Source organism: Elephas maximus, chromosome 12 (assembly GCF_024166365.1).
Source record: "Elephas maximus indicus isolate mEleMax1 chromosome 12, mEleMax1 primary haplotype, whole genome shotgun sequence".
Classification (NCBI taxonomy): Eukaryota; Metazoa; Chordata; class Mammalia; order Proboscidea; family Elephantidae; genus Elephas; species Elephas maximus.
The window spans coordinates 84,738,944-84,763,400 of record NC_064830.1 but is presented as its reverse complement, the minus strand read 5'-3'; the positions used below and the strand labels follow the sequence as shown (position 1 = coordinate 84,763,400).

The 24,457-nt window shown below is 39.1% G+C and overlaps 1 protein-coding gene across 2 annotated transcripts in view; it reads right to left on the bottom strand.

Annotated features, from left to right (window-relative positions):
- RBBP6 (RB binding protein 6, ubiquitin ligase) overlaps positions 1–19,064 on the bottom strand; it is a 34,767-nt gene extending 15,703 nt beyond the window's left edge. For both annotated transcript variants that reach the window (XM_049903235.1, XM_049903237.1), the window contains exons 1-7: positions 17,768–19,064; positions 12,654–12,753; positions 10,213–10,249; positions 5,483–5,527; positions 3,321–3,409; positions 3,111–3,207; positions 2,559–2,698 (exon numbers count right to left, since the gene is read on the bottom strand). In XM_049903235.1, coding sequence (XP_049759192.1) covers positions 2,559–2,698; positions 3,111–3,207; positions 3,321–3,409; positions 5,483–5,527; positions 10,213–10,249; positions 12,654–12,753; positions 17,768–17,933 — 674 coding nt within the window. In that variant the 5' untranslated portion in view covers positions 17,934–19,064. The remainder of the gene's footprint in view (positions 1–2,558; positions 2,699–3,110; positions 3,208–3,320; positions 3,410–5,482; positions 5,528–10,212; positions 10,250–12,653; positions 12,754–17,767) is intronic.
- Between the last annotated feature and the right edge of the window lie 5,393 nt (positions 19,065–24,457).

The following is a 24,457-nucleotide window of genomic DNA, read 5'->3' as shown; positions in this document are numbered from 1 at the left end:
GAGAAGCAGACAGTGTTCTTTCCTTTCATTCTTTCTCTGTCCCCTTCAGTTTAGGCTGATGGGTTTTCACTATGGTAGTTTGTTAGATCTTTAACGAAAGATTGTGTAGCCACGTCCTTGGTGAACATTCTAGGACATGTGTCCTTAGTTGGTACAACAAAATATTTCAAATCTTTAAGTTGTCTTTATTTTGCACAGTTCATTTTTAAGTTCATCTCTTTCCGAAACCATGTGTCCCCTTTAAGATTTTGCTTAGAAATCTTCTCAGCCAGATATCCAAGTTCATCACTTACAAGTTGTACCTTCCACCAAATATCTGAACATAATTCAGATGAGTTTTTTGCCACTGCAAAAAAAAATATGGCCCTTCTTCTATTGTCTAATCACACATTCATCGTCTTCTTTTAAAGCCTCACCAGAAGCGCATTTAACGCCCACATTTCTAGCAACATTCTGTTGTTGCTGGCACCATACATATTCTCTAAGATGACAGAGACTTTCTCCATAGCTCTCCCTACTTCCTTCTGAGCCCTCACCAGGATTGCTTTTGACATCTGTAATTCTACCAACAGTCTCTTCAAGGCAATCTAGGCTTTTATACTATTAAAACCAAAACCAAACAAAACAAAAACCCAGTGCCGTCGAGTCGATTCCAATTCATAGCAACCCTACAGAACAGAGTAGAACTGCCCCATAGAGTTTCCAAGGAACTATTAGGCACCTTAAAACTCTTCCAGCCTCCACCCACTACTCAATGTCAAAATCACTCGTTACGTGCCATCGAGTCAGTTCTGACTCACAGCGACCCTGTGTACAACAGAACAAAACACTGCCCGGTCTTGAGTCTTCCTCACAATCACTGCAATGTTTGGGTCCATTGTTGCAGCCACTGTGTCAATCCATCTCATTGAGGGTCTTCCTCTTTTTCGCTGACCCTCTACTTCAGCAAGCATGATGTCCTTCTCCTGAGACTGGTTCTTCCTGATAACATGTCCAAATTACATGACACAAAGGCTCACCATCCTTGCTTCTAAGGGGCACTCTGGCTGTACTTCTTGCAAGACAGATTTGAGGTTTTCACTGGCCAACTTTTTTTGGAAATAGGACTCCAGGTCCTTCCTAGTCTGTCCTAGTCTGGAAGCTGTGCTGACACCTATTGTCTTAGTTATCTAGTGCTGCTGTAACAGAAATACTACAAGTGGATGGCTTTAACAGAAATTTATTCTCTAGTGGGCTAGATATCTGAATTCAGGGTGCCAGCTCTCAGGGAAGGCTTTCTCTGTCAGTTCTAAAGGAAGGTCCTTATTTCTTTGAGCTTCTGTTCCTGGGCCACCTTCATTTGGCTTGACATCTCTCTTCCCCCATCTCTGCTTTGCTTCCCCATCTCAAAAAAGACTGACCCAAAATACACCCTACACTAATCCTGCCTCATTAACATAAAAAAAAGACAACCCATTCCCAAATGGGGTTATAGCCACAAGCATAGAGGTGAGGATTTACAACACATATTTTGGCGAGACTTAATTCAATCCATAACACTATCCTTCAACGTTTATGGCATGAAGCTGAGGAAAAATGTGTTCTTATATACAATTCTGCTGTCATTGAGAACATGAACGCCTATTCTTCAAATTGATGTTTCTCAAAAGTATGTCCTAAGGACTCCCTAACTTCAAAATCTCTTGGTAGACTTGTTAAAAATGCAGAGTCGGGGGCCTATCGCAAAACCACTAAACCAACAACTGCAAGGCAGGGCTCCCAGAACATTTTAACACAACTTTTGCAGGAGATTCTTAAGCGTAATAAAGTCAGAGAACCACAGCCCAAAAGAACACTTAACATTTTGTTGTACATTATGGGTTCACAGCTGCTTAAAGTAATTAAGTATATTAATAAGAGCTGATACGGTAAGTTTATCTAATTGAATCATGCCACGAGGTCTTTATTTGTCCATTTCATTAAAACCTGCTCATAAAATAAAATCTGAAAAAAAGAATCTTTTTAAAAAAAAAAAACCATTACGGTTTTATAGATACAGCTGATCTGAACTTATGGCTTACAAAAGTAAACAATAGATGAGGCTCAAAGACTCACATGGTATATCCACACTTAGATACAACAGTTCATTTATTCTTGGCACTTAGGTTTGCCTCAACATCTTTCATAATTTTTTCCTAAGTCTTTCGTTTCTCAAAATGATCAATTACGACATGTCTTGTTCACTTACAAAAAAATGCAAATAGCATATATAAGATTATGTGGGAGTATGTATGTAAATGAGGAAGAAAGCAAGGAATGACAGAAAAAGAAAAAAATTAGAGGACTACAGGGAAGTGGCACTCATTGATAAAAATCTCCGAATCCATTTTAAATTTGCTTTAAATGGAGCAGACTGCAGCCTCTCATTCTTAACACAGAAAAGCAACATGTGGAGACTAATGGCCTTGGTACACAATGTTCCTAGAGTCCCAGTAGCCAAGTTACAAGCCCATGATCAGAACACTACACCCTAGGTATGATCGTAGTTTCCACAGGTCATACCTAATCTGAATACTTACGCATCTATAGTTGGTATTGCATATTTTCCAGTGTTGGTAAGCATTGCACCTTTCATATTAGGATCTTTCACTTCCATCATAAAACTTCTAGGAATTCCAGTGCTCTTTTTAATTCTAGGACCAGATTCAAAGTTCTTATCCTATTCCAAGGGAAAAGGGAGAGAAGAGGAAGAGAGAAAGCAGTTACCTTTAATAATAATATTAGCTAACATTATGCAGTGTGAACTGCTTATTTGTAGTGTTTTTTATATATACATATATATAAAAAATCTCATTTAATACTCACAATAGCCATGTGAGGTAAACACTATTATTATCCCCATCTCACAGAGAAGGAAAAATGGACTTGGAGAAGGCAAGTAACTTGCCCAAGCTTACTCAACTATTAAGTGGCAGAGCCAGGATTTGAAGCCTGGCAATTTGGCTCCAGAGGCCATGCTCATCTGCCATTGTAACAGAAAAGACAGTTAAGTACCAAGAAACATAAGATAGCTAAGAAATAATTCTAAGAAAAATAAAGTGATTGTGCTAAAATATCTACTTTGGACTTACCCCATTTGTTGGGCAATTCTTAATATAATGGCCAGGTTTACCACAGCGAAAACAGGTATAAGATGGAGGTGGTGGACCTAGAGGTTTCTTCATGTAACTGAAAGGGGAAAAAAAATTACATGTACATGAAGACTCCAAAAAATAATGCCTTTCATTGGGGAGGGAACCCCCCGATAAGTTCCTATGAGTAAAAAGTATTTACGGACTTACTTGATTGGGTCGTATTCATGGCCAGACTGCGACATCATTGCTTTAATTTTATCTTCTTCAGAAGCATTGGCTTCAGCCAGATTGGCAGTCTGTTTAACAGGTAATTATTTGACACACACATTAGAAAGACATTGAAGAGCACACAGCCAAAGACAACACCACTCATCCTGTAAAGAGCAGCACCTAACTAACCTTGCACAAACACAGCCATTTACAGGTACAACCTGGAGAGGCGCTGGGGGCTCCTTACATAGTTATATGATGTTTGCGTGTCTGCAGAACTGAAGAAAGTCCTTCTGGAGGCACTCAAACCTTAGACCCTGTTTGTACCTTACAGTAAGGTTTGCATACTACTCCTCTAAGAGTTAAGGGCTAAGGTTAAGACAGAAGAAAACACTTGATTTTAAACCTTAAAAGTAATTCAAGTGTAATAGATTACGACTATAATTTATAGGCACATCTTGGAGGTAGGGGGAGAACAACTGAACATTGTATGCAGCACATATTAGGTCTGCAGACACTTTAGGTAGGTGGTGTCAGTTTCAAATTAAGTGCAAAGCATGTGCACTGAGCTTTCATAATTTTAAATTCAACTCTCCAAGTAAGTCTTATGGACTTCAGCTTTGGGGTATTATCTACAATAGTCTAGATATAAGCAGGGTCTAAGGGAGTGATTCCTAATAACTTCAATCTCCAAGCATCTGGCACTCATATCAGCCATCCAGTGAGTTTTACCTTTACATTCATCCACAAAACAAGCAAACAGTTTTAACATTTTATTGTAATTTTATATACAAAAAATGCTTAACATTAACAGAGCTTAGAACAACAGTAACATTTACAGAAAACTGGATTACAGATGTTTAACAACTAATTTGTTTGAACCCAAACATTCATTTACAAATAGTTAAAAAAAAAAGAAAATCACCAAACCTCCAAAACTCCCCAACTCCTTCCCCCCAGAGAAACAATGGTAGAAATAGACCAAAACTCAAATATGGCCCTTACAGTACATAAGAATAAAAACAGTAAACTATGAACTCCTAAAGATGTAAGCTCTGTGCTAAACCACTTTGCATTAGAAATTTTAAAGAGGATGGCTTTAGCCCACTTTATGCTTTAGAATTGTCACTTTTAATGCTTAATTTTCCCAGAACAGGAGCTTAAAAAGCAGTATTTATTACTAGGACATTTTTTGCGGGGGGGGGGGGATACATTCTAGGGGAAAAGGACACAACCTAGAACAAAGCCAAGGACATGATAGGGACAGCACTAATGGAAAGCCCATCTTTTCATTAATCTCGGTTGCTAAATTTGGTTTCGCATTTGTGATAGTAGGGAAAAAAAAGATTTTTGGAAAACTGGATAACTTCCTTCTTGGCCCTCAGAAAAGTCTGCCTGTTCTGCAAGATTTGCTTTTTTTAAGGCCTAATTTGCAAGCTGAGTCTATCGTTTTAAAAAGTAATCCATCACTAGTGCTTTCCCAAGCAAAATGTACAATTGTTGAGCAGAAAATTCAAGCAATCTTATTGAAAAACATGGCATATACAATAATTTCAGGAGGTTAACAATTTGTCCCTCAGCCAAACATACACATTGGTATATTCCTGCAAACAGCTGTATACACTTACACCATTCACATAGTCTGTGTTCAAACAAATTAGGTTGTTTAAAACTTTTTCTAATGCAGACAGACTACAAGTCTATAAGAAACAACTGTATCACATTTAAAATGTTGATTATCACGGGATCAACTGATATATTCAAGAAATAACCACCCAATCGTCCATGTTAAGGAAAGCTTCTATTTTGGCTGCTTAAAGAAAGTCCACCTAATTTACAGCCAAAACCAGGGAATTCCTCCAGAACTGTTAGAGTTTCCAATGTATAATTAAACAAAATGTATAAGGAAAAAAAAATGAGCTTCCTGTTTCTTCTGTCTTGAAGATGAACAACATTCCAACATTATGCTGAGGCTGACAAAGTACTCCCTTATCTTCCCAAAAGAGGAACTACTCTTTACAGGATAGTCACAATATGTACAATGGTTTTGCAAAATAGATCTGCCCCCACCCCTCTTAAAAAATGGTTCCACACACACAAAAAAAAAATACGATGTTAGAAAAAGACTTATACTTTCAAGAATGTATATATATATATACCTTTGTAAGCTGGGCCAGAGAAATAGACGCAGAAGAGTCATCAATCTGTTCATAAAAAATTAAACACACATTCAAGTTCCACACTGAAAACATCTGAAAGTGATCATTTAGCCCCTACTGCCATTTAATGTTCAAATACTGGATATTTTCTTAGACGTTTTCTAAAGAATGCATTTTTTATTTTAAACCAAAAAGTGTAGCTTACCCCCTTTATCCTTCTCTGTATATTTCACATACAGTAATAAAAGTTAATAGTTGAGGGGGACCCAATTACAACGAAGAAATGGGGTAAAGAAAAGTATGTCACATAGGAAATTTGTTCAGAATGGTGATTAAATAATCTCAGAGTACAGACTCTTAGAGTCCCATGACTCTCAATGGTCTCTAAATTTTATAATGCTCAAGACCATGTACACTGCAAGAGGGAAGAAATCTAACTTTTCCACAGTGCCATTACAGAACATTTTAAAACAAGCAGCTCTTTAAAGGCCCAGGTAATTGTTTTAATAACAGCTTCCACGTAATTGCAACTTTTTTCTTTTTATGAGCTTGTGCTGATAGGTTTGAATAAATTTATTCTCCCATATTAAGAATGACAATAGCTTCTAGCCAAAGAAACCACAGCTTTATCAGGGCAAAGATGTTAAGCCAAAAACAGGGACCCAAAGGTACCCTGGGTTCTCCAAGGGCAAACAGAGCTGTCACTTGGAATGAATTGTAGTATTTGGAAAAAAAACTTAATTTAACCAAATGGAACAAGTATTACGTGTCAAGGTATAAGAGGGCTTTAAAAATGTATTTAAAAGTATAACATGTTTTAAAATTTTTCATTCTTTGATTTTCTGAAATGATTTTACTACCAGTAAAAAGTGTGTGTACTTATGTGTGCATGTGTATTGTGTATATACAGAGTGAGTTCCTATGAGTCGGAATCAACTCGATGGCAGTGGGTTTGATTTTACATACATGCATATCTTTAGCATGTAAAGCTGAAGATATGATTTCCCTACAAGTGTACCAAAATGAAAATGTACGATCAGCTTCCTATGCAGTAAGTGGGTTAACTATTTAACATGTTGTAAGTTTCCCACGTTATTGGTTAGAACTCTTTTAAAATGGAGAGAACGTAACAAGATGTCTGGATCAAATTGGAAAAAAAAAAACCACCCAAAGAAGTTGTGTCTTCATCAACGCATTTTGTAAGTATTTCAGAGAACAAAGAGTATTAAAAGTAGCATGACTTGAAGCCCAAAACAGAAATGTAACCAGTTTCAATATGAAGTTCTCAGCAATGGAATAAATGTAAATAAGAACAATGTTGGCTAAATTTAAGCTACATCTTACAAACAGCTTAAGGTTTTCAAAATTAGTTTGATGGAAATTATTACTGGAACACTTATTTAGACAAATGTTTCTTTGTTCCACGTTGAAGGACTGTAAAGAGTTCATAAAGCATTAATCCCACATTCCTAGGACATGACCACACAATCCACCAGTGGGTTCTCACTCTTGCCCCGATTTGGTGAGGTGTTCCTTCTTTAAAGAACTAATCTCAATGGGTAAGTAGAAAAAAAAAACAACAACAATGGAAGCATATATAGATATCCTACTTTTTTTTATCCAGAATAAATTCTGACCTACTCAATCTAAAGAGGATTACATTTTACATCAGCTCTGAATTTAAGTAACAAGGGCTGAACAAATTGCTGTCAACCAACACCTATACTATGTTTTTTAACCAATGAAACAAAGTAATAACACTTTAAAATAGTCCATTACTATCTAGAAAACGAATACTGATGATAGAAAGACGGTAACCAGTTTTATTAACTGGTAGAGGTGGAACTGAAAAACCACCAATTAGTACTTTGATCTTCCCACTCCTAACAGTTTGGATATGGATTTCTTTTTGTTCTTTTGCCCTCTTTTTAGCTTTCTGGCAACCCGCTATTAATATTGTATATTTATTGAGTTAAAAGTGGTTTCAGATATATAACGACACCTAAATGGCCTCTTCTTCTACCAAATAATCACCATAGCATCTAAATACCTTATAATCTATAAATCAAATTTAAAACAAATTTAGAAAGGCATCCAATTTTGTTCTCTACATATAGCAAAGGTAGTTAAGAAATGAATGAAAAATGTTGACAAAAGAATGATTTAAAAAAATCAGGATTTTATATACACTAAACATCAATAAAAAGTGACTCTCAGTGATTAGCTAATAAAGGCGGGAAAAAAAAAAAACCCACCATGTCACAAAAATTGCCTTAAAAAAAAAAAACTGATTAATGCACATTGTAGGCATCATTAAAATCAACCCACCTCCCTGAGTCTAATTAATGGTATGGCTTCTGGGAGCAAGGATCTAAAATCTCTTGTGACAATTACACTGGCTTGAAATTAAAGGCTCCTACAAACTGGTATTCTGATATTTTGCAGAATGAAGAACCACCAGCTCTGGAGTACCGACATGGAAGAATGACTATGAAAAACAAGACTGGGCAATTTCAACAAGCCATCTTGTTCACAGTTGGCTTAAGTTATCAAAACTGTACATACATAATCAGAATGAAAAATTTGGTTGAGTGCCTCTAACTCTGTCTTTTGGTGAATATGTACAAGCCAGGTAATTTAGTTTCCTAAGACGGGCACTAATTAGGCTTGATGACTATATTCTCATTCTAACTGTCAGCGAACGTACTCCAAGCAAATAAATGATGGGTATTAGTTATCCAATGACTCTACTGCAGATCATTCTACCTAAAAATTAAAGCCATTTTTGAAGTATTAAAAAAAAAAAGAAAAACCTAAATAAGCTTAAAATAAACTGCTTCTTATAAATGTAATACAGACATGCCAGGGAACACACGAGGCTAAAAGAATGTTAACTTTATTTATAAACATGTGATTTGTGTTTATACACATGCTAATAAACAAAAAGGAAATAACTGTTTTCAAGAAATAAAACTTCATCTGTATTAGTTTAAATACTATATAAAATGTACTTTATACAAAATATGTTACATTAACTACTACAGTCACCAGGATAGTCAATCTGATTTGTGCTAGCATTTGGATACATAAAAATCAATTTTAAACCAATCACCAGCAAAACAGAAACTTGGATAGTTTTTTACAGCGTTATGCTTTTAAAAAACAAAATAAAAAAACAACTGCCCCCAAAAAACCCAGATACCCAAAAAGAGGGGGGAAAAACCCAAAAGACTAAGAATTTTGATCTTTCAATCACTATATTTAGTTCCATGAGAACTAAGGCTATATATATTTTTGAGACCAAGTCCAAAGTTCAGATATATTCTGTTATCTTGTATAAGATCCAATGATCCAAGGTTAGTGAAATGCCTCATACACAATTAAAGATTGGTAGTATTTAAAGAGGATAAAGTGAAACAGCAAGCAATACTCTTGAATTCTAAAGAAAGATTAAGACATCTTGAATTGTGTACAATAACAAGCCTGAGCAATAAAATGTTTAGAGAACCATCAAGTTTACAGAGCCCAGTTACTATAAACCTGTGTTCTAAATCAGATCGTGTGTCACCCCCACAGTTTAGGAATGCTGCTGCCTTTTAATTAAAAACTCAACGTAAAAATGGTGTCATACTTAAGGTTAATCTGTGATAACAGAAATGGAGATGTTAACCTGGTTATAGGGAGTTACCTTTGATAAGCTACAGCTTTTACTTGGCCTACAATTAATGCAGCATTTTAATATCTTGTAAGAAGGAAATGTTTTAATTTGGACAGACTAGATAGAAATGGAAGAAATCTTACTAACTTCTGAAAAAATGTCTAGTTGTTAAAAAATCAAAATCACTGAGACATTTACATGCTTATGGGGGGGCCAACTTCAGGTTTCACTTCATATTTATAGCATGTAGATATAAAGAATAGGTGCTCATATACCAAACCAAACCCATTGCTGCTGAGTCAATTCCGACTCATAGCGACCCTATAGGGCGGAGTCGAACCACTCCATAGGGTTTCTAAGGAGTGCCTGGTGGATTCAAACTGCCGACCTTCTGGTTAGCAGCCGAACTCTTAACCACTACGCCACCAGGGTTTCCAGGTGTCATATAGCAAGACTAAATAATAAAGCTGCATCCATGGTCTCTGGAAATCTTTGCTATAATGTGTTTGAATGTGGAGAAAGCAACAAACTTTAAGCTTCAGATGTTGCTAATGCATTTTTTAAAGCCATCCATCAGGCAGGAAAAAAAAAAAAACAAACAAAAACTAACAGAAACTAAGTGATACAACGTGAAAATGGCAAAATATACACTCCAAACATTTTTTTTTATTGCAAGAAACAAAAAGCACACAACAGCCTGTACATACATACAAAATACTAACTATAGACAGACAGATGTAGAACATGTTATCATGTTCATCAGTGTCAAACCTACATGATCTAAAGAGGATCACACGTTAACTGTACAACACAGTGTCATACAGGGGAAATGCTCTCATATTTAATATGAAACAGTGTTTTGGGGGGGCACCAATTACCCAGCTCTACAAAAGAGGAGTGCAAATTATGCCACATATATCCATATTCAACTGAGCTGTCATCAAAATACATTTTATTCACAATATGTGTTATGACTGGTTGGATAGTAAGTTCTAAAAAAAATTATGTCACTGCTACATTATAAAGGTAAAAGCAATGTGTAGAAAAAGTGTGAGATTGTGTTTTTACATACTGCTTTTGAAGTTCCCATCACTGGCTCAGTTCGACTTCTAAAACACAAACAGAAGAAAAAAATGACATTAGACATGAGCAGTTTTCATGTACTTTTTGTGATATTCTTAATACATACTTCCAATCACGTATTTTTAGGAACACAATTTTCCTTTGACATAAAGTTTCAATACCAGCCAATTTTTGAACACAGTACTTCAATTAAGAGAGCCCTGGTACCATTCCACAGTTTAAGATGCATTTGTAGTAAAAAAATAAAAATCCATACTGAAAAATTCTAGAATAGGTGGACCTTGCCACTTAACAATAAAAAAGGCTTCTGAAAGGTGGCATGGGAATTTTGTTAAACTTTATTGTTCACTCTGAATAGACTGAAAAATTTATCATATATTATTGCTCAGTTTTTAATAGATCCAAATGTAAATTTTTACATCAGATTTTCTTAAAGCAAGCCCACAGCTATTGATGTTAAGATGTAGACTCCTGAGAAACTGCCGTGCTCCAAAATTAACTTTCAAATCCAGAAAGATATGTTGACAGTTACTTTCATTTTTAAAACATCTCAAAACAATGACTAAGGATTAAGTAAGAATGCCAACTTCCCGAAAAATGCGCCACACAATCTGACAGAGCATTTTAGTTAAAGGAATGAGTTAAATGGTTGTAATGTAGAAATGGACAATGTGAAGTTTAAAAATGTACAGATAAATAAGCTCAAGAAGAAATTCTCTTAAAATTCCACACAAGGGAGGATAGCAGGGTTGCTAAAGATAGCCTTTAAATGCTTAGTCTTAGTTTATGCTATCCTGACTATAAAGCAGCGTTAGCATCTGAAAAGAGTTTTTAGACCTGTGCATAATTTGGAAGTCCTGAATAAAAAAATCCAGGAGGTGACTTTATCTTAATTCCAAGAACACATTCCATTTCCTAGGACTGGCAAACTCCAGAATTTGTCACTGACCAAAAACAAAAACGAAGACAGTTACCCAACTTAAAAAAAGCAAAAAACATATCTGCTGCTGTGAAGTCGATTCTGACTTAACAGCAACCCTACAGGACAGAGTAGAACTGCCCCACAGGGTTTCCCAGGCTGCAAATCTTTATGGAAGCAGATGGAAGCACATCTTTCTCCTGTGGAGCAACTGGTGAGTTAGAACCACTGACCTTTCGGTTAGGAGCTGAACACTTTAACCACTGTACCACCACGGCTCCTTGACCTAACTGTAAAAAACCCACTGCCATCGAGTCAATTCTGACTCTTAGTGACCCTACAGGACAGAGTAGAACTGCCCCATAGGGTTACCAACGACCAGTTGGTAGATTTGAATCTGCTGATCTTTTGGTTAGCAGCCAAGCTCTTAACCACTGTGCCACGAGGGCTCCTAACTTCACTACCCGTTAATTTAGACCTTTTTACAAATTAGAATTCCAGTATCACTATTAAAATTGCAAGGAAGAAAAAGTTAAGGATCTAAAGTTTTAATCCTGCCCTCGCCCCCCCCCCCCGCCCTTTAAGTTCTTGGGTAGTCCTGAGAAACTGCTGTTCTCACTCCAGTGATATACCGGGCATTTACCATGTGCCAGGCAATGTTTACTGAAACCTTACAACCCCAAGTTAAGTACTCATGCCCCATTTTTGAGGAAATCCGAGCTACAGGGAGCCCTGGTGGGACAGTGCTTAAGCGTTCGGCTGATAACTAAAAGGTCAGTAGTTTGAATTCACCAGCTGCTCCCTGAAAACCCTATGGGGCAGTTCTACTCTGTCCTATAGGGTTGCTACGAGTAGGAATAGACTTGACAGCAATGGGTTTGTTTTTTTTTTTTGTTCTCTGAGATATAGAGACTTTAGGCAACTTATTCAAAGTTATACAGCTGATAAGCATAACTGAAGCAGTAAGGGGAGTGAGTCAAGCCTAAGCTTGATTTCAGAGTCTATGGTCACACACCCTATATAATTCTATAACCTCCCAAAGTTCCTTAGTGATATGGAGTAAATGTTAGTATCAATGAATACTCCTAATGCTGCCAAAATATGCAGCAGGAGACATCCCTTAAGATATTTAAATACTTTTTTTGAGGTGGAAAAAAAAAGGTTGGATTGAAAAATTAAAAAAAAAGGAATGTATACAAACAAATAAAAAACAAAGGTACAGGGATATTTACTCACTGATTTGAAAATCATTCTCGTCTTTGTAAACATTGCCTATCTAGAGAGAAAATTCTTCCTAACAACGGCTCTTACTCCTAACTATAAAAAAAAAAAAAAAAAAAAATTTTTTTTTAATGGGAAAAGAAATTAGAAAGGAAAAAAAAAAAACTCAGAGCTGAGAAGATACAGACATCAAGGGTAAAGTAATGAGCTGAATTCTAAAATACGCTTTTCCTTTCTCACAAAAGTCTGCTCTGAAAAACTTAAATAATAAATGCAACTTAGATACTTACATAACGTATGTCTTGCTTGTAGATCTAACGCCTCCAATAGGAATTCTCCTAACGATCACAGACGAATTCTTAGGGATTAGCGCGTTATCATCAGTATATTCTGTAAGTAAAAAGACAGAGTCGAGTTTCTGTTTGGGGGTTTCGGTAACTCATAGTCCCCAAGAATCAGAAAATTTCCACCAAATGTAAATTTTATGGCAAATGGACTTAAATATAAAAGAGCATTAATAATTCCACCTTCCTTGCATCTAGATTACTGACACTGTCAGAACAAATGTACAAAACTGTAAGGACGCTGTTCTTCAAAAGACATCAAATAGTGTCAGCAGGTTCCTGGGTCCGGGGCCTCTACTTTGGTGGAATCTCAAATCTCAGTAGGACTAAGTCCTGCTCTAGTTTATCTACGCTAGAAATGCTGAACGTCAGAGCTATGAGAAAAACCTGTTATTCCAAATAGAGAAATTCTGTCTCTTTTCCTGGCCCCTAAACATGAGTTGAGTGCTGTATTATGATTCCTGCTCTCATGGAGCTCATTACTGGGGAAGACAGACTAAAAATTAAATTATGACCCATGAATAAAGAGAAAACTTTGTAATAAAGAATTAAAGATGGGATGCAACTCTGAATAGAATATGATTTAAAAAAGGAACCCTGGTGGCACACTGGTTTAAGTGCTTGGCTGCAAACCGAAAGGATGGCAGTTCTAACCCACCAATAGCTCTCTGGGAGAAAGATGAGCCAGTCTGCTTCGGTAAAGATTTACAGCCTTGGAAACCCTATGAGGCAGTTCTACTCTGTCCTATAGGGTCGCTGAGTTGGAATCCACTCGATGACAAAAGGATTTTATGGATTCAAAGGCCTCTCTGAGGAACTGACATTTGAAACTTAGAGACTGAGAAGTCCGCCAGATGTGCAAAAAAGCTGGAGAAGAGTGTTTTAAGAGGGAAAAGCAAGTGAAAAAATGATATAAAAAGACCTGAATAGCAAGAAAATGAAAGAATAACATAAAAAACGACTGGAAAGGAACAGATCATACATTATTTATATTTTGTTTCTAAGTACAACAGGAAGTCATAGATTTCAAACAAAGTGGTGACATGATTTATGCTTTTTTTTTTTTAAAAAAAAGTTAACTACGGTACCTGGGGGAGAATGAGCCACAGGGGAACAAGGGTAGAAACAGACAACTATGATAAGACTGCCGCTCCTTAGTCCAAGTAAGACATAAGGATGGCCTGTGCTAGAAAACGGCAGGTAGAAATGGAGAGATAGATAACTTTGAGGTAGAATCAACACACTTGCTGACGGACTGAAAATGTGTGTGCGTGTGTGTAAACGAAGGAGAAAGAAATCAGGCATGAATTTTTGGGTTCCTGGCTTAAGCAACGGGATGAACAGCAATGTTACTTTCTGAAATGACAAAGGGGGAGGACGAATGGACCCTATTCTTCTCCTCCTTGGACTGTCTGATTTGCGATACTTCTGTAAGAATGAAGCTAAGAAAGAAATTGGACTGATGCATTTATTATGGTAAAGATTCATTCAGGAAGATGTTTACAAACTTACCAAAAAGACAAATAACCCAGTACTGGGAGATGTGCAAATGTATCCACCTCTCTCAATCACACAACCAGGCATGAGGGTTTGTTCTTCTAATGTTATTAGATTTGTTTCACTTAAGTTACTCAGTATCAAGTAGCTGACTACCTCTGTCCTTCCAATTATTCAAGCTTATCACATATGTATGCATTTTAGACTTTTAAATGAATATCAAACTTTGTTATTTTTAGTCATATTAGTACTCCATGTTTAAGCTAAATAGTTCTTTACAGTATATTTCAAATAACAGGCCATATTTCACAGGTATCCAATTAGGGTGATGTAATTTTCTAGATTTAGGCACACCAATATAAGACTATATCCATTATCTCAGATAGTTCATGATAGTCCCAAATTATGAAAAACTGGGAAAGGGGAGACAGGGTTTTTAAACGTAATTCTAGAAACGAAAAATCAAAAAACAACCAATCTCATTACAGTTGATTCTGACTCATAGCAATCCTGTAGAACAGAGTAGAACTGCCGCATAGTTTCCAAGGCTGTAATCTTTACGGAAGCAGACTGCCACATCTTTCTCCTGTGGAGCGGCTGGTGGGTTTGAATCGCTGACCTTTTGGTTAGCAGCCAAGTGCTGAACCATGAGAAACAAAACTTGGTGTCAAACACCAGCCAGGAAGTTTCTGAATACCTAGCAACTCTCGAATGTGCCCACAAGAGCTGTCAAAGACAACTTATTAACTTGATCAACAGAATACTGTGTCGAACTAAAAGTCAGGTGTTCTAATCCCCTCCCCCCCAAAGATGCCCTGACATTTTAAGTACCGAAATTATGATAATGATTTCCTAAATAACTTATCCTGAAAACATATTCATACTTAAAATACCTCCTTAACAAGTAGCCTAGTTAGCCTCAAAAGATATTTCTCCTCATCAATGTAATTTTTGGTCCAAAAACATTAAGGGCATGGATTTGGATAATTAATAAGATGAAAGCTTAGAAAAGCAGTCAGAAAAAGAACATGAGTCTTTTTTTTTTAACAAGAGTGTTTTTAAAATATTTTATATTCAGCTTCCAAATCTCAGAGCAAATTCAGAACAGTACCCTTTTTGGGGGGTGCGGGGGGGGTGGTTTGCTGTGTGGAAAGCAGAAGAAGAGAAAATAAGTTTTTCATATTTAACAAAGACCATTTGGGATTTTGAAATACAGTCTAGAAAAAAGCAAGCAGGATTACTGCACCTAAAACATATCAAATTGTGTTCTAAGCATTTCAGGCTTATCACTATTTAAAGGGCTCTAAACATGGACAAATTTCTAAAACTACAAGGAATGTTTTACAGAAACAGTAGATTAGGTAACTTAAAGTATTAATTCAAAACGAGCTAATGTTCACCATTCACTCCTAGGCAATTTCCCTAACTATGAAGCCATAAACGTTTATTTTGCATCTTTAAAATCACTGGATGATGTTAAAACCAAGTGACAGTCTTATGTCAGCTGTCTTGTGACATTGGGTACAATTTCCCATCAACTCACGAAATGGCTATCCTCTGCACTACTCTCAATGATATCTTTTTCTCCCCTAATCTGAGGACTGCATAAAACGTAGATTTTCTCTATCCCTAGCTCCTTCTCCTAAAAATCTAAATTGACTGTGAAAGCGTTCTCCAATAGATGATAGTTCACACAAGCATATAAAAGAAAATACGTTGTTGGGCAAAGCATTTCCCTGGTTTTAGGATTTGATTATGTATCCTATATTTATTTCCTATGGGTTTAGTCTAGAAAAGAAATAACACAAAGTCACAAAACACTTAAATATGATGGTCAACGATTTCTTCAACCGTAACTTACTCCAGTCTAAGAAAGTTGTACTCAGCTGTTAGGTACAGAGGATGGACAAAGCCTAGACCCAAATCATTACGTAATATTTCGTAAAAATACAAAATTTAGTATATGATCGTTAAAACTGTCTTAATATCATCTAGTCATACCTTCATTTACATTTTCTTTCCTTACGTTCATAAGTACTTATTAATATATCCAGATGGGCTAAAATTCTTACAAATAAGTCCATGTGTTTTGTGAAACGTGACTATAATACTTAAGGGATAATTTCGGTGGTCTTAAAAAAGAAAGAATATTTCCCTTATTTTCTTGAATAGCATGTAAAAAAAAAAAAAACTACTTCTCCACTGTTCATGACCACAATGCCTCCTGCCCTTAAGCATGGGGATGCTACACTTAATTACAATTACCAAAGCCTCCTATGAGGTGTCCTTTAGGCATGACACCTGTTTAAAAAAGGAGGAGGGGGAAGCAGGGAATACTTCACATGTTATCATGTGATTGTAAGTAAAGTTCTTCCACAACGAGTAGTTTTAAGTCATGATGTGCCAGTACAGCTGTTCCTTAACAGAATTAAGCTTAGGTCTGGAAATGGAACGCTGCTCTTCTACATGACAAGATTTACTCTACCTACCACGCTGCTCCCTCCCATTTCAACGAAATGAACCCGTGTCATGCTTTAAGACAAAGTCAGTAACCAATAAAATATCCTACCTAGTTAGAACTTCACTTTATCCCTTCAAATCCCATCAGTAAAACTCAAAATGCTGGCATCTACTAAAAATGCTATCAGCATTACTATACCGAGAAAGAGAAACCAAATCAAGTTCAGAGTCTAAAAAGGCTGTCACGGCCTTTTTTTTTTTTTTAATCTACTGTTAAAATTTCCAATATTACAAAATACTTTTAAGAAGGGGAAAGACCTTAAAGGTTACAATCAGTGGCTTATTTGCACTCACGCAGTAGCAGCCTACTGATATCCTAATAGCAACATAGTCATGTTGTCTAGCAACTACTACTTTTATAAAAGAAAAATGAGTACTTTTAATCTGTACCCAGTTACTGCATTTTAAGAGTATAGTGAGGAACTGAGTTCAATTAACTACTGCACTACAAATTCTTGAATTTACATTCAAAACCTGTCACATCGGAACATATCAAAGTTTCAAGAACAATTCCAACATTAAAAAGTGGCTGGATTAAATACTCAAAAACATCAAAGCGCAGCTCCCTTCTCCACAACACAGCCAGCTCCCCTTACCCCCAAAAAACAGGGAGAGAGAGAAAGGGGACATATATTTTGCCAACAGCCCATCGTTAAGATTACAAAACCAGAGAAGCGTCTCTATTGCTGCTTTAATCAACAAGCCTTGCATATGCACTCCTCTCCTTCTGATGGAAAAAAGTTAGAAAACGCATCCAAAGAACCTGGATATTTCTGCAACCCCCTCCCACCCCAAGTTCTCATTTTTAAAAACAGAGAGGAATAATCAAACGTTCACGTTTTGGGATTCGTCTGTTACAGATGACAAATAAGCCAGCTAAATTCCAAGGCAGGCTGCTGCAACTCCCGGTATCCAAGCTGTCTTGAAAGTATTAGAACCAACAGTCCCACTAGAGACACAATGGCGGTTAGTCTTCTGCCAGGCGCCTTACGATTAGTATCTATTTGTAACCAGCAAGTATCTGGAGCCCGTGTGGCTCTTACCTTCTTTCGTTTGCGCGTTGGTGATCTGCAGGTCGCAGTCGGCAGCTTTCAGCTTCTCTCTCCCCATAATCTGCTTCTTTAAGTCGCAGAGGGAGATGTGGAGCCCATCAAAAGTGACGGTATCATAGTTGAGTTTAGAGGAAAATTTATAATGCACACAGGACATGGTGCCAAAGGTTTCCTAAGGTTCAGCGAGGAGACGTGGACACGCTCAATATACGTATATTTATAAACTTAAGCGCAAAATATGTACACACACAAAACACTCAAAGACACTGAAGGACCCTAAGGCCTTAAATACCCCCCAACCAAATGCAGGGGTTCGTAAGAACAATAATCCAGAACCCCCGAAACTCAGAATCACTTCATGTGGGAGGAGGCGGATGAGGACGGGGAAGGGGAAATGGAGAATCCGCCAACGGGCACAATGTCACCCGGCTGGGTCCCCCTCGCTCATGCTAAGGGCCGGCAGGAGACGGGGGGCAGGCAGGCGGTGCAGTCTGTAGCGGTCAGTCCACACGTTAGAGTCCGAGCGACCCCAGTGGGGTCAGGGGTCCATAGCGCGGCCGCACCTCCCGTTGGTCTCTTCCGTGGATCGGGGTGACCCAGATCTCGGGAGAAGGTTGAGGGGAGAGGGCCTAGGCCCGGAGTCCACCAGCGGCCTCTCGCCTCCTCCTGGCTTCCGGACGACCGGCGTCAGCTTCCCCAGGCCCAGGCCCCCACCACACACAAACCCCTTTCGCCTGCTCCCCGGCGGCCACGGGCGGCCCCGCGGCCTAGGCCAAAAAGGCGCGTCGGCGGAGGAGAGGCCTTCCCGCAGGCCGCCCCCGGCTCCGACTCCACCTCCCCCCCGCCGCCGCCGCCGCCGCCGCCGCCTCAAACACAAAGCCGGCACTGGGCCTCGGCTAGGCCCCGAGGCACTTCCTCACCACTCCCGGCCCCGACCAGCGGCCGGGGGGCTGTGGCGGACCCCGGGGACACCGCCGAGGCTCCCTGACGCTTCCTCCTCGTCGTGGGCTCCGCGCTTCTTTCGCCTTTCGCTTCCGTCCGCTTGAGGCCCAGAACCGCCAGAATAGGCCCGGAAACCGCCGGGCCACGGCGAGGGCTTCGCTGGCTCTTTTTTTTTTTTTTTTTTTGACCCCCTGCCGCTCTCGGGCCCTCACCAAGCGTCGGCGACACCTCCAAGCCGGGCACTATGGCGGACGCGGCCTGGCTTCGGGCGAGCGCCCCACTCCGGGGTCTCTTAAGCAGGGATTGCACGGGCGACGCGCGCGAGGCGGGGCTGGCGTGCGCGGATAGGCGGGCCAAGAGGCGGGGCCGCTGACGTCACAAAGCGCACCGGCCCGCCCACGTGACCCCGCGCTTTGTGACTCAGGAGCGCGGAACCTGAACAAGCCTGGAGAACGGAAGAGACCATCTGTCTCAAAAAGGAGGGGGAGGCTCTAGAGTAAAGAGGGCTGGCTCATAGGGCGGTTCCGGGAGGAGAATTCAGTTTTTAGCTGCTGCTATGGCCACTTTCCACGGAATAGTGGAGTGCCAAAGGATGGCCGGCAAAGTCCCCCTACCCCACAGTCCCTATCAACTCTTCCAAGTTCCCCAATTTAAGTAAACATTATCGTTGCTATGAAATAAACTGTGGTTGCTATGCAAATACTCACTAGTTTCCCCTTCTTATAAACTGGTTTACCCCTAACCGGTTGCGGTCAAGTAGACTGCGACTCCTAAAAAAAAATAGCGACCCTAAAAAAAGCCCTTCCTAAATAGAAATTCCGGGGCAGCGGCTGCCTAGAATTAATAACAACAACAAAGATTTGTTGTGCTTTACTGTGTGTCAGGCTCTGGAGCCAAGTAGGCTGGGTTGGAACCCTAACTCGGGGACTCTAGATTTAACTCTTTAGTTTTCTAGGTAAAGATGATTTTAAAAAGAATTGATATACTGGGTTGTTGGGGACTGAATAAGTGAATACATTTATATTGTTTAGAACCGTGCCTGGCACGCAGTTCAACGTGCCTCAATAAATGTGGCTCAATGAATGTCAGTTTAACAAACAAACAAAAACTCTAAGAGATTATCTCCGATTTATAGGTGAGGGAATTGAGACTAGTAATGGTGCACTTTTTGAATTCACAGAAGGGTATTCTGCTGTGGCAAAGTCCTATCCCATTCCTAATTACAAATGCCAGAAACTGTGCCAGGAGCCCACTTAGTGGCTTGGAATGTATTTTTCTTGGGGCATAGGGAAGTTATATCAATAAAACTCATAATACGAACAATAAAACTACATTCATAAACTAATAATAACTACCATTTACAATGCATTTTCTGCATCTCTATTTTACAGGCTAGGGTCAGAGAAGTTAATTATTGTACAAAAAAAAATCACATAATCAGGAAGTGACAGAGCCACGGTGTTTTCAATCACCTCCTATGCATGCGAGAAAGCTGGACAATGTATGAAGGAGACCGAAGAATTGATGCCTTTGACTTATGGTGTTGGCGAAGAGTATTGAATATACCATGGACTGCCAGAAGAACAAACAAATCTATCTTGGAAGAAGTACAGCCAGAATGCTCATTAGAAACAGGGATGGCAAAACTTCATCTGATGTACTTTGGACATGTTATCAGCAGGGACCAGTCCCTGGAGAAGGACATCATGCCTGGTAAAGTAGAAGGTCATCGAAAAAGAGGAAGACCTTCAAGGAGATGGATTGACATAGTGGCTGCAACAATGGGCTCAAGCATAACAATTGTGAGGATGGTGCAGGACGGTTCTGTTGTACATAGGGCCGCTATGAGTTGGAACTGACTGGACGGCACCTAACGACAGCCTCCTAGACTGTGGGAGAATAAATTTCTCTTTGTTAAAGTTATCCACCTGTGGCATTTCTGTTATAGCAGTACTTGATAACTGTCTTAGACTAGGTTCTCTAGAGAAGAAAAACCAGTAAAAGCATATAAATATATACAGAGAGATTTGTATCAAGGAAATGACTCACACGATTGTAGAGGCTACAATGTCTGAAGTCTGTGGGTCAAGAAGAAGGCTTCTCCTGATTCACATAGCCACAGGGGCTGGTGAACCCAAGTTCGGCAGGTCAGGCAGTACGGCTCTTGCTTATAGGTTGTAAAGATTGATCAGTCCCAAAGATCGGCACGCAAGGCCACAGGTCAGATGAACATGAGCCAGCTGTAGGACCCAGAGTGTGCAAAAGCCTTGCCAGAAAGTCCACTTATACTCGATGTAGGCCACACCCCTAAGGAAACTCTCTTTCAACTGATTGGCTACTAACTGCAGATCCTATCATGGAGTTGATCACATTATATTAAATCTCATCATGGAAGTGATTACATTATCATACAACAGCCAAACCACTGAGAATCATGGACCAGGCAAACTGACACACAACCTTAACGATCACAATAACTAAGATATTGGGAAGAGCGGAAATTGGCAGTACAATTAATTGTGCTCAAGAGGAACCTGTACAGTTATTCGAACAGAACGAGGGGATACTTTATGGTTTAAAATCAGAAAAGGTATGTGTCAGCATTGTATCTTTTCACCATACTTATTTAGTCTGTGTGCTGAGCAAATAATCTCAGAAGGTGGACTATATGAAGAAGAATGGGACATCAGGATTGGAAGAAGACTCATAAAAAACCTGTGATATCCAGATGACACAACCTTGCTTGCTGAAAGCGAAGAGGACTTGAAGTACTTACTGATAAAGATCAAAGACAGTATATAGCCTTCAGTATGGATTACTCTTCAGCATAAAGAAAAAAATCCTTCCAACTGGACCAGTAAGCAACATCATGATAAATGGAGAAAATATTGAAGTTGTCAAGGATTTCATATTACTTGGATTCACATTCAAAGCCCATGGAACCAGCAGTCAAGAAATCAAATGATATATTAAAGTGTTAAAAAGCAAAGATGTCATCTTAAGGACTAAAGTGTGCCTGACCCAAGTCATGGTGTTTTCAATCATCTCATATGCATGTGAAAGCTGGACGATGAATAAGGAAGACTGAAGAAGAGCTGATGCCTTTGAATTATGGTGTTGGCAAAGAACATTGAATATACCATGGACTGCCAGAAGAAAGAACAAATCTGTTTTGGAGAGAGTACAGCCAGAATGCTCCTTGGAAGCAAGGATGGCGAGACTTCATCTCACTTACTTTGGACATATTATCAGGAGGGCCCAGTCCCTGGAGAAGAAGGGTCATCAAAAAAGAGGAAGACCCTCAAGGAGATGGATTGACATAGTGGCTTCAACAATGGGCTCAAACACAGCAACAATTGTGAGGATGGTGCAGGACCCGGCAGTGTTTCATTCTGTTGTGCGTGGGGTAGCTATGAGTCAGAACCAACTCCACAGTACCTAACTACAACGACAGCAATCCTTATGGAAGTAGGCTGCCACATCTTTCTCCCGTGGAGCAGCTTCTGGGTTCAAATTGCTGACGAGTGCTTTAACTACTGTGCCCCTAGGGATCCTCCTGAGTGCACGCTCCAAATTCTTACTGAAGTTGATTTAAATCAATCATTATCTTGTCAGAAAAATCTTCCTGGCCACCTTATCTAATAGTATCACCATCACTCTCTAATCCCTTTACCTTTCTTTATTGTCTTCCTATCACTTATTACTACCTGATTTTTTTTTTATAGTATATGTTTATTTTTTAATCATCTGTCTTCTCCACCTCTCAAGCTGAAAACAGGAATTTTATTTCTTTGGCTTGTGCTGGGTGGTGCAAATGGTTAATGTTCTGGGCTGCTAACAAGAAGTTTGCAGGTTCGAGTCCACCCAGAGAGGCCTTGAAAGAAAAGCCTGGCAATCTACTTCCTAAAAATCAACCCCTGAAAATCCTACGGAGCACACTTCTACTCCTGACACACATGGGGTCACCATGAGTCACAATTGATTCCACAGCAATTGTTTTGTTGTATCTTCAATTCCCGAACAGTCCTGGACAGAGTAGGCCTCAATATTTGTTGAATAATAAAATAAACTTTGTATGTACTTTATAGAAATTCTGTGGCAAAAGATTTTGGCAACAGTCAAAGGCAACCCCAGAGATGCAACCACAGGTTAGCTCAACCACGCACATCAGTGCTTTCTAGGTATGAAAAGTTTCTTCCACCGTATCGTCTCTGGTAACTCACCGAAATTTTCTTGCCATTGTGTCCACTTTAGAATGCCTGGTTTTCTTGGGGGTGGAGGGGGGCGGGAACTTCTCTGTGAATGAAAAGGAGAAAATAACATGTAATGAAAAAAAAACTGGACAAGAAAATAATAATGATCCTGGTACTCACACCTCCAAAGTGGTAAATTTATACCCTTTCACTGTGGTTGTTAGCTGCCAGCAAGTCGGCCCCAACATGACAGATGGGTGGTGGTGGTTGTCCATGAGGTTCACTGATAGGGTATTGAACCCAGGGTCCCCTGTCTGTTAGGTGGCAATCCTACCACGGAACCACTACTGCCTTCTGTATGCTTTCACTAAGACCTGTTGCTGTTGAGTCCTTCCTGACCCCATAGGACAGGGTAGAAGTGCCTTATAGGGTTTCCAAGGAATGGCTGGTGGATTTGAACTGCTGACCTTTTGATTAGCAGGCAAACGCTTAACCACTGTACCTACAGGGCTCCATCTTTTCACTAGTCTTTAGTTAATCCCTTATTCCTAATTTAATGCCTAATTTAGCCTGATGGTTCTTAAAGTGGGCCACATCCTTAAGGGTGCATGGATCAGAACATGACCAGAGGGGAATATGTCAATATTAAAATTTGGTCCAACCATTCTCCTCAGCCAAAAGCCCTTTACAAAACTGTACATTCTAGGCACTCTTACTTTATGGGGGCCTCACTTCATAATACTTAAAACGTATCAAAATGTATCCACACCCATGTCAAATGTGCTGACAAGGAGATGTAAGTTGATTGCTTGACTAATTGACAAAATGTTGCATTCAGTTCCTTTCATTGAATTTGTCTACTAAACTTTGTAGATTTCTTTTTGTAATATGGAGTTGTTGCCTCTGCCATATGTCCCCTCTCCCCATATTTTCATAAGCTCTTGAAAAGCTAGAGAGCCTTATGTACTGTACCTACGGTGGCTAATGAATGAATGATCCCTGTCTAAATACCTCAAGTCTAGTAATTTTAATAATCGGAACCTGGAATGTACAAAGCATGAATGTAGGAAAATTTGAAATGGTCAAAAATGAAATGGAATGCACAAATATCGATATCCTAGGCATTTAGTGAGCCGAAATGGGCTGGTATTCGCCATTTTGAATCAGACAATCATATAGTCTACTATGCCGGGAATGACAACGCGAAGAGAAGTGATGTTGCATTTATCGTCAAAAAGAATGTTTCAAGATCTGTCCTGAAGTACAATGCTGTCAGTGATAGGATTATGTCCATACACCTACAAGGAAGACCAGTTAATACGACTATTATTGAGATTTACGCACCAACCACTAAGGCCAAAGATGAAAAAATTGAAGATTTTTATCAGCTGCTGTAGTCTGAAATTCATCAAATATGCAATCAGGATGCACTGATAATTACTGGTGATTGGAATGCAAAAGTTGGAAACAAAGAAGAAGGATCCAAAAAAAAAAAAAAAAAAAACAACCAATCCACTGCCGTCGAGAAGGATAGTTAGTTGGAAAA